Source organism: Mirounga angustirostris, unplaced genomic scaffold (assembly GCF_029215605.1).
Source record: "Mirounga angustirostris isolate CCGP_5_RB_7025 unplaced genomic scaffold, mMirAng1.0.hap1 SCAF_8, whole genome shotgun sequence".
Lineage (NCBI taxonomy): Eukaryota > Metazoa > Chordata > Mammalia > Carnivora > Phocidae > Mirounga > Mirounga angustirostris.
The window spans coordinates 40,313,838-40,327,350 of NW_026991716.1; the positions used below are offsets into that span (position 1 = coordinate 40,313,838).

Consider the following 13,513-nt stretch of genomic DNA (forward strand, 5'->3'; position numbering starts at 1 on the left):
GGGACCATGACCCGAGCTGAAGGCAGACGCTTAACGACTGAGCCACCCAGGCGCCCCTGTGGTGTACAGTCTTAACAAAATAGCCTCTGCAGTAGATACTGAATTTGAATTTTCTAGAACCTTTTATTATGGGAGTTTTCAAATAAACCCTAACGTGGATTAGTTTAATGAGTCCTCAAATATTAGCATCCAGCTAGGGATATCAACTCACAACCACTTTTGTTTCATATATTATTCTCTCTTTCCCATTATTTTGAACCACATTCCAGACATCGTATTATAAGACTGAGTTATGGTACATGAAATTTGTCAGTTTGGTCTCCCCCACACATTGGTATGTAGATACATTCTCATTCATCTCCCCTTTTGGATTGAATTTTACTTTTTCATTTTAGATGTAGTCAGCTTTAATTATATCAAGTGTTGTCCTACTTTAATTTTTTCATAGTTACAGTTTTCTTTTCCTCTTTTTTTTTTTTTAAGATTTTATTTGAGAGACAGGCTGAGGTAGCGACAGGGAGAGGGAGAAGCAGGGAGAGCAGGGAGCTCAACTCGGGGCTCTGTCACAGGACCCTGAGATCATGACCTGAGCCAAAGGCAGACGCTTAACCCACTGAGCCACCCAGGCGCCCCTAGGTACAGTTTTCTAATAGTGAATTTTGTGTTGATACATATTTAAAGCTTAAGCTTCCATTACAACCATATCTGGTAGATTTGTCTGGTGACAAGTTTACAAGGTATTTAATCCTATCTCCACTCCTATCTCTGCTACTATCTCTGTTGGATGTTTTAAGAAGAATTTGAAGTGCATTTCTAAGTGCAGATAAGGATTTGAAAAAAAAAATTTTTTTTTTGAGAACTTTTTATAAGTCAGCTCTAACCATACTGTCGAAGCTCCTTAAGCCAATATTGTTTTGTTCAAAATAAGTTGTCCTTCTGGAAGGGCAATTGCTAATACTTAATTTTTTTAGAAAGGCTTAGAAATACGAATTTAGTTAAGTCACAGTCTGGTTTTTCCTGATTTTTTTGTATTTTAAACAATAAGGTCTTATACCCTGTTGGACTTTAATATTTCTGTGGTGTATGAGTATGGGGTGGGGGAGTTGGACTAATTTAGGGCAGTTCTGTTCCATGAATGCATGTGCATTTCATGTTTGAGGTTTCTTGGCTAGAAAAAAGCCAGACCTTATAGGTTAGCATTTTTCCCTCCTAAAGCGCATTGAGCAGGCATAGGTTGAACATTTTACAAAGTGTACAGATAATCTTCCTTCACATTTTAATGATCAGATGGCAGACGTAAGGTAACTGAGCTTAAATTGAATATTAAAAGCTGCATTTAATTTTTCCTTATACTTTTCGTGACTAAATTTATGTAGTTATTTGACTATAAATTTTTTCCTTCGCTTAATTTTTTGGTAATTTATTTCCATATTTGCTTGGAATCTTAGTACAGTATTTGAGCCAGAAGATTTTATATAAAGCTTGAACTAAATTAAATAAAATTGTTGGCATGAAATGGAAGCTAGCAACTTTGAAAGTTTTAAAATCCTTGATAGTTTGGGGAGCATAAATGACTCAACCATATGAGGTAATCACCAGATACAAGGTACCAGTCATTCAAAATGTGTCTTGATGACTAATTAAACACTTTTAGAACATAAGTATTAGGTTCTTGTACCAAATTGGAAATTGAATATCCATGGAGTGCAGTGCATAGCTATTTGAATTATCTTAACCAATGAAAATGAAAATTTGTATGTCTAATTTTTAAAATGTGCTATATATAGGGGCGTCTGGGTGGCTCGGTCGGTTAAGTATTCAACTCTTTATTTTGGGTCAGGTCATGATCTCAGTGTGGTAAGATTGAGCCCTGTGTAGGGCTCCGTGCTCAGCAGGGAGTCTGCTTGAGATTCTCTCTTTCCCTCCCCACCCCCTCCCACCCCCCCTCCACTTTCATGCTTGTTCGCTCTCTCAAAAAAAAAAAAAAGTGCTGTGTGTATTAATTTGAAATTCTGTGCTGTTAATGTTAGGGTTTTGGAATGTTTATTTGAATCCACATATGATTAGAGTATCTTAGAACATGCTGAATTATAGTATAACTCCATCATAATATAACTCTATCCAGCAACTCCATCCTGATTGCCTAGTAGAGTCATCTGGGGGCTTTAAAAATACCAAGATCTGAGACCATTTAAATAAGGGTCTCTGGGCTTAGGGCACTGGCACTGGTAGATTTGAAAAGCTCCGCGGGTGATTCTAAAGTTGAGCTGGGGTTGAAAGCCACTGGCTGGAGAAGACACATTCCAGTACATGTTACTTGCCATGGTTGTCCTCAAGAGGCAAACTGCTCTCTTAAAAGAAGGAATAGCTATTTTTCCTTGCTTTATTTCCAGGAAGGATTCTGGGTCATTTTTTATTAAAGTTGGAATTTTAAGGTTTTAAAGCCTCATCATTAGTCCCTTGGTCCATTAGAGAGGGGAGAGCAAAATGGTTGAACTCTTAGTATATATAAGGTAATTGTAATCAGACCTGACACTTGTTAACTGTTTCCTCTGTGCTAGTCCCTGGGAGGCTAAGGGTTTGACATCTATTATATTACTTAAGCTCCATAATAACTTATAGCAGTGACTGCCATTTTACTGATGAGGAAAGGAAGACAGGTTAAATAGCTCGCATCACCTGAGAACAGTGGGGTGGCAGTGCTAGGTGGTGAGGGTGACTCGGTGCGCCCTCTCCTGTGCTGCCTGACTCCGCACAGTGTTTCCTTAGACATCGGTGCCATGGAACTTACTTTGTTATCTGTTAGAGGAAAATGGCTCCTTTATAAAGGACATTATTTATTATCCAAATGAATTGCAGACAAATAAAAGCTTACTAGCTTTTTATGGATTATTATTTGGGTGTACATTATCTTGAAACTACTTAGTTGCAGAGTCACTTGATGGAATCAGTTGAGGTGGGGTGGGAGAGTGGGGGAAGAGAGGAAGTAAGTTGAGGGGGGGAGGAAAGAAAGAACAGACCCACACATAAGAAAGTAACACAGATTTAATGGTTATTCTTGTGGCTCTGACCTCATAATTGTAAGTGTTGTATGTTGAAAACATGCATTTGCAGATCACTTTAAAATACGAAGTGATTATATTGTGGGACGTAGAATATACACCTAGAGTAGGTGTTATGTGAATGGGATTCTGTATTACACACCTGTTTCCTTCTCAGCCAGCTCTCCTTGGACTCCCTCACCTGGGGCTTTCTCGGCCCTGCATCAGCTCTAGCATTTTTTTGGTATCTTGCTTTTGTTAATTGTCATCCTCCTCCTCTTTTGTGAGTTTGAATTCTTTTCCCCTAATTTTTAGAATGAGTTGAGGAGGCAGCCCATCTATGCTCAGTATACATATTTAATAGGAAAACTGTCATCTCTCAATTTTCTGGTGTCTTCACTTTTCAAAAACTAAAGATTTTTTTTTCATTGCCAAATGTGATATTCTTTTTCCTTTATGGGTTTTGTGCCACATTTAGAATTATAACATTATAAAAATAAACCAGTAGTTTTATAGTTTAAGGGGATTACATTTTGATTACAACTATGGTGCATTAATTGGACATTATTCAGTTGTTAAAAATGTACTGGATGTATAATATAGACGTGCATTTTCCCCCACTTTTATTGAGAAATAATTGTACATCACTGTATAAACTTAAGGCGTTCGGGATGATGGTTTGATTTACATGTGTTGTGAAATGATTATCGCGATAGATTCAGTTAACTCCATCATCTCATGTAGATAAAATATAAAGGAAGAAAGAAGAAAAAAAGAAAAAAATGTCCTCTTATGATCTTGAGATTTACTTTCTTCACAACTTTCTGTATATCATACAGCAGTGTTAGCTGTAGTCATCATATTGTATAGAAGTACATTTTGGGATAAAAGTGGTGAAGATGGGTCTCTGCCAGTCCCCAAATCAGTGCAGATTAATGATAGCAGAAGTTATTTTCAGAAGCAGAGATTAGTTTTTCTTATACTATGAAATTCAAACTTGCTTTGAAATTGAATCATGGATGAAGTTATAGACAGATGATGTGGGACTAAACTGTGAAACCCTTCTAGTACAAGACAAACCCTTCTTAGGCCAAATTTTGTGTTATGGTAGCTAAAATATAAGGAATTCTAATGTACCTTTGCTTTGAGGAGGTAAATGAACCAATAGTGCCTTTTTAGTTCCATTATTTAGCCTGTTTTTCTCATGTCTGCTGATGTGATCTTCCCCCAACCCCCAGATAAACAGGGGTCACATGACAACGGAAGCTAAGAGAGCTGCAAAGATGGAGAAGAAGATGAAAATTTTGCTTGGGGGTTACCAGTCTCGTGCTATGGGGCTCATGAAACAGTTGAATGACTTATGGGACCAAATTGAGCAGGCTCATTTGGAGTTACGCACTTTTGAAGAACTCAAGAAACATGAAGATTCTGCTATTCCCCGGAGGCTAGAGGTAACATTATTGCCTTGCAGCATTGCTTCAAAAGAGAACTGCAAAGAATTACCAGGGCTTTCCTGTTTTTTCTTTTTCCTGTGCAGACTATCTCTGCAGTTGATACTGTCTGGCTTTTTTCAATGAGAGCCTGAAGTTTTTGACTTATCTAGAGTTGTCTGTGTGTAGATGGATAGACCAGGCCAATGGTGGATACAGTGGCTTTTCCTTTACTAATTTTCTGGTTTGTATATCTATACACTGTGAAATAGAATAAGTAAGCCTTGTGATTTGTCCCCCTGAAGCTTAATTGTATCCCATTCTTCTAGCTCTCTGACGTACATTAAACCAGTGTCTGTTTTGTAATTTAGGATGCTGGGAGTATAGCTGGTCATTCTCAAGCATGAAATTCCTTTGGCTAGATTTGGTTTATTTCTCAAGTGTGCATGATAGTCACACTTGGGCAGTCAGGGCTTAATAGAAGTGCATTCGTGGGTATTGATAGGACGACAGTGGCTTGTTTATTTGACACGGCAGCGGAGATTTTATAAGATTTTGCAAGATTTACAAATGGTAGTCATTTGACCAGAGAATGGTTGCAGTACTTGTTTTACAGCACAAGTAGTTGCTATTTCTTGTTTCTCTGGGGGAATACCTAGCCCTTAAGAGTCATGACGTAGCTCAGCTATTTGTAAGATGATAAAGTATCATAAGATATTTTTAATTTTCAGTGTGCTTACATATGAAATAATTATTTAATATTTTTGTCTCTTCAAGTGTCTAAAAGAAGATGTTCAGCGACAACAGGAAAGAGAAAAAGAACTTCAGCATAGATATGCTGACTTGCTGCTGGAGAAAGAGACTTTAAAGTCCAAATTCTGAAGCATAGTTTATATTCTGTCACAAGATGAATTAATTGCTGGTTTTCATACTCTGGAAGGCTGAAACTGATGATTATCTTCATTGACAAATTTACCCACAATCTGTGGTTTTTCAGTTGTTTGTTTTAAATGATATCAATCTTACACAGTCTATGTATAAAGACTTTAACTCCACAGGACATTTTAGGGTTTAAATTATTAAGATGATCATTCTTTTAGCAGTGTCATATTTGCAAAATTTTTTTAGTTTTGGCCTTTAATTTTAAAAGCCTGATTTTAAAGTGCTGCCTGTGAGTAAACTCTTGAATAAAAACAAAATGTAAAAAATTGAGAGTGTAGCCTTTTGTTTGAAGTAATTAGATACTTAGAATGCCCACAAACCAGCAAGTATGTACTCTGTGTCATATTTAATGAGTAACTCTTGGGTAATCAAAATGGTGATCCAGTATTTTAATTCCTTAAGAGGAGTCCTTTTGTGGCTTTGTTAGTTTTAGCATAGAGTATTCATTTCTCAGTACACTGACAAGATTAACATTTTAACACCTCAGTTTTTTTGTTTTTTTTTTTTTTTTAGTATAACTTTAGGGAAGGTCTCTTCTCTGCCCAGCTACTCACACAGTTATGGATTAGGACTCAAAAGATTTAATTTTTATCAACCTGTTCTTTTCTTGTAAATGTCTTTTTGATAAAGGCATGTTAAAGATTAATTTCAGTAAGACTGTTGGAACTTTTTTAAAGCTTGGTGTTTATCTTAACAAGTTCATTACACAAGTGTAGAATTTGGGGAATGGGTAGGAGTGGGAAGACCTGACTTTATAATTCACATGAAATTATTTGGGACAGTTATTAATTGGCTACAAGTTTGGTATAGACCAACAGTATGTTGGACTAACCAGGCAGATGTCCTAATCTTAAGAATCCTAGGGACTAAAAGGAGGTAAGGAAGGATTGATTCATTCATTCATCAGATATTTATTAACTATATACCGGGTGTCAGACTCGTGGAGATAGAACAATGAGTAAAATAGGCATGACTCCTGTTTTGTGGTGCTTATGGCCTGTTGGGGATTTTAGGTGATTAAAAATCAGGTGTTTATCGAGTGACTCTTCGTATGTGCCAGGCACTTAGTTAAGTGTTGGAGATAAACTCTCACGGAGATGACAGTAGGAGGAGGAGATACTCCGTATACCAGGAAAAGTATCAGATCATGAACTTAGATTCTATGGAGGGAATTAAAATAGGGTAATGGGAGATAGTGACTGGGTGGCTACTTTAGGCTGGATGATCAAAAGAGTCTTTGAGGAGGTAACTTTTAAGATAAGATGTGATTAACATCTTAGAAGGAGCTATTCTTGTGGGACTCAAGGAAGAGCAATACCAGCAGAGTGAAGAACAAGCACAAAGCCCCTTTGGAGTGTTTGAGGAATAGAAAAGATGACCATGTGGCTGGAATGTCAAGAATAGCGTTTGAGTAAGGCCTACATGAATAGGGGCATATTTATAAGGCCTTGGTAAGAAATTTAGATTTTATTCTATTATGGGAAGCTATGAGAAGATTCTGAGCAAAGGAATGACATGGTTAGATTTGGTTTAGAGAAATATCCTGTGGTCATACTGCATAATGTCTCACTGGCTGAAGACAGGGAAGCCGGTTAGTTGAGGAGCATAAAGTGGTAATCAGGCAAACAGCCATACTGACTCAAACCAGGATAGAGGCAGTCCTGGTGGGGACAGGTGCAAAAATTTAAGTGGTAATAATTCTGTGGTCTCATTGGACTATATATTTTTCTAGTATCTAGCCGCTTAATTCTAGTACTTGTTTCAGTAATTTCACATGGTTTTCTAGGGAACACTTTGATATCATCTATGAATAATGATAATGTTTCTTCTAGTAGTTTAATTTTTGTTGCATGTTTTGTTGGCAGAAATGTTTAGAAGAGTGTTAAATAAGAATGCTGATGGTAGACGTTTTATTTTTGATTTTAATGGGAATGTCCATAGTATTTTACTTTTAGGCTGGCTGTTTTGAGTTCTTTATCTAGAAAGGAAGTACCCCTCCACTTTTAGTTTTTAAAGAACCTGAATTAGGGGCGACTGGGTGGCTCAGTCGTTAAGCTTCTGCCTTCGGCTCAGGTCATGATCCCAGGGTCCTGGGATCGAGCCCTGCATCGGGCTCCCTGCTTGGGCGGGAAGCCTGCTTCTCCCTCTCCCACTCCCTGTGCTTGTGTTCCTACTCTCGCTGTGTCTCTGTGAAATAAATAGATAAAATCTTTAAAAAAAATAAAAATAAATAATCTGAATTAGGATCGGCTCTGGAATTTTGTCACACATGCTTTTTGGATATCTCTTAAGATTATCAGATGGTTTTTTTCCATTTAATTTGTTGATGACATATCAATAGATTTTCCAATGTTAAACCGTCTTTGAATGCCTGGAATCAGGTAGATTAATTACAAAAATTTTTTTTTTAAGAGGCGCCTGGGAGGCTCAGTCGTTAAGCATCTGCCTTCGGCTCAGGTCATGGTCCCAGGGTCCTGGGATCGAGCCCTGCATTGGGCTCTCCCTGCTCCGTGGGGAGCCTGCTTCTCCCTCTCCCACTCCCCCTGCGTGTGTTGTCTCTCTCGCTGTGTCTCTCTCTGTCAAATAAATAAATAAATAAAAAATCTTTAAAAAAAAAATTTTTTTTAAGATTTACATTTTACTTGCATCTTATGTAGACTTGAATGATACGGATTTAAAATAGTTGATCTTGGGGCTCCTGGGTGGCTCAGTCTTTAAGCGGCTGCCTTCGGCTCAGGTCATGGTCCCAGTGTTCTGGGATCGAGCCCCGCATCGGGCTCCCTGCTCCGCAGGAAGCCTGCTTCTCGCTCTCCCTCTGCTTGTGTTCCCTCTCTCGCTGTCTCTGTCAGATAAATAAATAAAATCTAAAAATAAATAAATAAATAAAATAGTTGATCTAACAATACTCACTTTGTTTTCAAAATTTGAAGTAATGCACATACTTACAGCCTACAAAATGACCAAGGTTTGCATAATTTCAAAATTGGCAGTCTCAGTGCATTGTAGATGTATGGCTCACGCTTTTGCCATATAGCAGTGCAGCTTTAATTGGTAAACAGCTCTGCATCATCTTTGTTAGTACCCTGTAAAGCCCAGGGTTCTTTACCAGCAGCACTCTGAGAGCGATTTTGGTAACTTTTCACATTCACATTTATCTTATTTTTCATTAACTGGTTGTGTTGAAAAGCATGTTTAAGTCTCAGTAACTTTGGGACAGAAATTAAATATGATACAGAGCCCCCCCCAAAAAAAACCCACCAGAAGGAGTGAGATCTCATCTTTGAAATATTAGAAATAATGCTGAGATAAGAAAATTCAGTCTCCAGAGAAAAAATACCTAACAGCACGTGTAGATTTCTGCTGTCCAACCATTTTATCCTCACTATTTTCACATCTGTTTTTCTGGGAACCTTAGTTGTGAAGTACGTGATGTCCTGCAATGCATTTCTCCTAAAATGTGGCTGCCCTATTGGCCCTGTAAACTTTGATTTGCTAATAGGTTATTTAGGAAAATTGCATTTTTTACGTAAGTGAATTTAGTCTTTTGGGCTGTTAGCTCTTTTTTTTTTTTTTATAAGTAGGCTCCACACCTAGTGTGGAGCCCAAAGCAGAGCTTGAACTCACAACCCTGAGGTCAAGACCTAAGCTGAGATCAAGAGTTGTATGCTCACCGTACTGAGTCACCTAGGCGCCCCAGTCCAATTTCTGACATGGAGATTTTGCTAGCTGTATAAGGTGAATAGGATAACTATGTATATTTTTCTTTGCATCAAGCAGTTATTCATTGGAGGGATTTGTTCCATTAAAGATTGAAGGATTGAGCTGAGAAACCTTTGAATTGAGAGCCCTTTTGGGAAGTAATTTCTTGACAACAGTTTCTTCTGTGACTATGTTATCTGTTTTTAAATTGAAGTATCTTTAAATTTGATTTTAAAATTTTGTTTTAAAATGTATTTCTCCTTTGGTGTTTGTTATTTGCTAAATTTAAGTAATTTATACTTTTCCAGAAAACTTAATTTTGTTGAAATTTTACACATTTATTTGCAGAGAGTTTTAATAGAGAGTAAGAAATCTCCTATATTAAGTTTGTTACTTCTAAGTTACAAGGAATTGACCTTAATTTTACCATTTCCTATTTTTTCCTTGATTTGACTTCGCTACAGGTCATCTTTTTTCCCTTCAAAAAAAACCCAGTGTTTGGATTTATCACTTGTCATTTGTTTTAAAATATATTAATGTCTCATTTTATGTGTATTTCTTTTGTTTTCTGTAGAGTTTCTTGCCCTGTAACTTTTTGAGTCTGATGTTTATTTTTTGTTTTTATTTGTATACAAATGAAGGGTTTTGGTTATCTCTAATTTCAGATACGTTTACATCCCAGCTACATTGATGTGTCTTGTTTTCTAAGTGGTTTATCATTGTGTTTTAAATTTTTGGTTAAATAAATTTCTGTGTGGTTGGCTTTTTTCTTTTTTAATTGTTGCTCCTTGTAGCATTTTTACCTTGTAGCAAGGAAATACGGCTTATGTAGTTTCTGCTTTTTAGGACTGAGGTTTTGGAGCCCAGCATTTAAAAAAAACGTTTTATGGATGTTTTAAATGAAGCTTTATTTAGTTCATGTGGGACAGAGGTGAACATGTATTCAACCACTTTAATTATATTATTCAAATTTTATTTTCTTATCTTGGGGTGTAAACTACCATAGACTAAATGTTGTCTTAAAGTCTTCTAGATCTTTTTCTCAATTTCAGCTTGTCTAGAGCTTTTGTTTCATATATTTTGATACTGTTGTTTAGTATGTAAATTCTTGTGTCTGTTAGGGGTCATTCATAAAAGACTTGCTAGTCTATAAAGTTACTCCTTTTCTCCTTTATACTTTTACTTTCAAATTAACCTCTTTGAGATTGGAATATTCTTTTTTGTTTATATTTGCTTGATAAGTTGTCTTTTTTTTTTTTAACTTCTATATAATTTTTTGTTGTCTCTAAATAGCATGTCTTGGGGCGCCTGGGTGGCTCAGTTGGTTAAGCAACTGCCTTCGGCTCAGGTCATGATCCTGGAGTCCCGGGATCGAGTCCCACGTCAGGCTCCCTGCTCAGCAGGGAGTCTGCTTCTCCCTCTGACCCTCCTCCCTCTCATGCTCTCTGTCTCTCATTCTCTCTCTCGCAAATAAATAAAATCTTAAAAAAAAAAAAAAAAATAAATAGCATGTCTTGTTGGATTTTCTATTTTAACCCATTTGGAGAGTTTTTGCAATTTAAGAGGGGAGACGGATAATCCATTTGCTTTTATGTTAATTACTGACTTTGGTCTTCTGTGATCATGTTTTATGCTTTCTCACTGATGCCTCTCATTTCCTAAATGGACTGTAATGTTCTGGGTTTTAATTTTCTTAGTGATTTAGGAAATACGCATTCTCTTTTAAGTTTTACAAATGATGATGGTATCATTTAGGGTTCAGGACCCATGCAAGAGAAAGAAACCATACCAGTAATTTGAACAGGGAAATTTAATATGAAGAATTATTAACTATAACAGGAGATTAACCACTAAGACGGGCAAAGACAACTCTAAAGAATACAGGGCTAGCAGATGTAGAGAGGAACCGTACCTGTAGACTGAGAGAGTACTCAAGTAGGGAACGTTCTTTTTTATGGCTGAATAATACTCTGCGCGCTTGTGCACGCAAGCCTGTGTATGTGTGTGTGCGTGTGACGTTTTTGTTACCTATTCAGCCATTGGTAGATTATCTGAGTTGTTTCCACATCTTGGCTATTGTAAATAATGGTGCATTGAACATGGGGGTGCAAATATCTTTTGGATTCAGTGTCTTCATTTTCTTTAGATAAATACCCAAGAGTGGAACTGCTGAATCATATGGTAGTTCTATTTTTAATTTTTTGATGAAGCTCCGTACTGTTTTTTATAGTGGCTGCACCAGTTTACATTCCTGTGAACGGTGCATGGGGGTTCCCTTCTCTCCGCATCCTCGCTAACACTTAACTATTTCTTATCTTTTTGATTCTAGCCATTCTGACAGGTGTGAGGTGATGTCTTATTGCAGTTTTGATTTGCATTTCCCTGATGATTGATGATGAGCATCTTTTCCTGTACCCTTTGGCCATCTGTATGTCTTTGGAAAAATGTCTATTTAGGGCTTCTGCCCATTTTTAATCAATTGTTTTTTTGCTATTGGGTTGTATGAGTTCTTTATTTATTTTAGATATTAGTGTCCCTTATGAGATACAAGATTTGCAGATATTTTCTCCCATCCAATAGCTTGCGTTTTCATTTTGTTGATGGTTTCATTTGCCGTGCAGAAGCTTTTAAGTTTGATGTAGCCCCACTTGTTTATTTTTGCTCTTGTTGCTTTGGGTGTCAGATTAAAAAATCATCACCAAGACCTATGTCAGGGAGCTTACTGCCTATGTTTCTTCTGGAGTTGTGTGGTTTCAGGTCTTACATTTAAGTCTTTGATCCATTTTGAGTTAGTTTTTGTGTATGGTGTAAGTCAGGGGTCCACTTTCATTCTTTTGCATGTAGCTGCCCAGTTTTCCCAGCACCATTCATTGAGGAGACTGTGCTTTCCCCACTGTATATTTTTGGTTCCTTTGTTGCAGATTAATTAGCCATATATGCATGGGTTTATTTCTGGGCTCTATCCTGTTCCGTTGATGTGTGTGTCTGTTTTTATGCCAACACCATACTGTTGTACTTACTATAGCTTCGTAATAGAGTTAGAAATCAGGGAGTGTGATGCCTTCGGTAAATAATGGGCAGATATGACTCACATAAAAGATTTTTGGGGTCCTCAATTTTTAAAAGTTTAAAGGGATCCTGAGATGCCCCGAAATTGAGAACTGCCAGTTTAGATTAAACTGGCTGGATATAAGAAACATCTTGTGCTCAGAGAATCCACAGCTGTCTGTGGTCTTTGATCAGAAGTGTGGTGCTGAGAGAGGCTGGTGGTGGCTGTGTCCTGCATGTGCGGTGTGGCACTGTCCTGTCTTTACTCTCTCATTCTTGGATTCTGATGCTTTTCAACTTATTTTTTTTTTTTTAAGATTTTATTTATTTATTTGAGAGAGAGACTGAGATAGAGAGAGCATGAGAGGGGGGAGGGTCAGAGGGAGAAGCAGACCCCCCGCTGAGCAGGGAGCCCGATGTGGGACTCGATCCCGGGACTCCAGGATCATGACCTGAGCCGAAGGCAGCCGCTTAACTGACTGAGCCACCCAGGCGCCCCAGATTTTGTTGTTTTTATTGTTCTTTTTCCTGTCTTGATATTAGGTGAGCAAAATAGCAGTTAGTGCAATAAAAATCTCTTTTGCAGATGGGGTGACTGAAATCTCATGAGGGGAAGAGATTTGCTCAAATAGTGAAATTGATGCTCAAAGCAAGTCCAGGCCTTGTTTCTCCACTGTAGCCAGTCACCATGGGATCTGAAATCTCAAACACAATGAATCCAAGGACACGTGTTCATTTTTATTTTTTATTTTTTTAAAATATTTTTTTATTTATTTGACGGAGACATAGCGAGAGAGGGAACACAAGCAGTGGGCGGTGGGAGAGGGAGAAGCAGGCTTCCCGCAGAGCAGGGAGCCCAATGCGGGGCTCGATCCCAGGACCCTGGGATCATGACCTGAGCCGAAGGCAGACGCTTAATGACTGAGCCACCCAGGCACCCCAGGACACTTGTTCATTTTTAAATAAAATAACCGCTTATATTACTGTATCTAATAAACTTGAGGGACTCCTCTCCCTGAACACTGGCATAAACTGAAGGTTTGAAGAAATCCATCTTTTTGAATAATTAAAAAATGCACCTTTCATGAATAGTCACGAATAATTATGGAGGTTCTTTCTATATCTTGGGAGTATATCTTGTACTGATTCCCCTTGAAACTGATTTCATGGAAGAGCAATTGTCATCCTTTCCCACCACCATCACTTGATGTTCTGCCATGTCCCTCCGTGCAGAGAACAGTTGGCGGAATATACTTGAAGATTGTCCTGGTATAATGAAGTGGCCAAAAAGCAGAAGTTGGACCAGATTTTAGAAGCAATGCATATGGCTTGCCCTCTAGGCATATTACGGGC

At 37.7% G+C, this 13,513-nt stretch overlaps 1 protein-coding gene across 2 annotated transcripts in view; it reads left to right on the forward strand.

The window, feature by feature from the left end:
• The window catches only part of CDC5L (cell division cycle 5 like), a 51,783-nt gene extending 41,893 nt beyond the window's left edge, over positions 1 to 9,890 (forward strand). For both annotated transcript variants that reach the window (XM_064597671.1, XM_064597672.1), the window contains 2 exons: positions 4,280 to 4,492; positions 5,249 to 9,890. In XM_064597671.1, the coding sequence (XP_064453741.1) occupies positions 4,280 to 4,492; positions 5,249 to 5,353 (318 nt within the window). In that variant the 3' untranslated portion in view covers positions 5,354 to 9,890. The remainder of the gene's footprint in view (positions 1 to 4,279; positions 4,493 to 5,248) is intronic.
• The last annotated feature ends 3,623 nt before the right edge of the window (positions 9,891 to 13,513 follow it).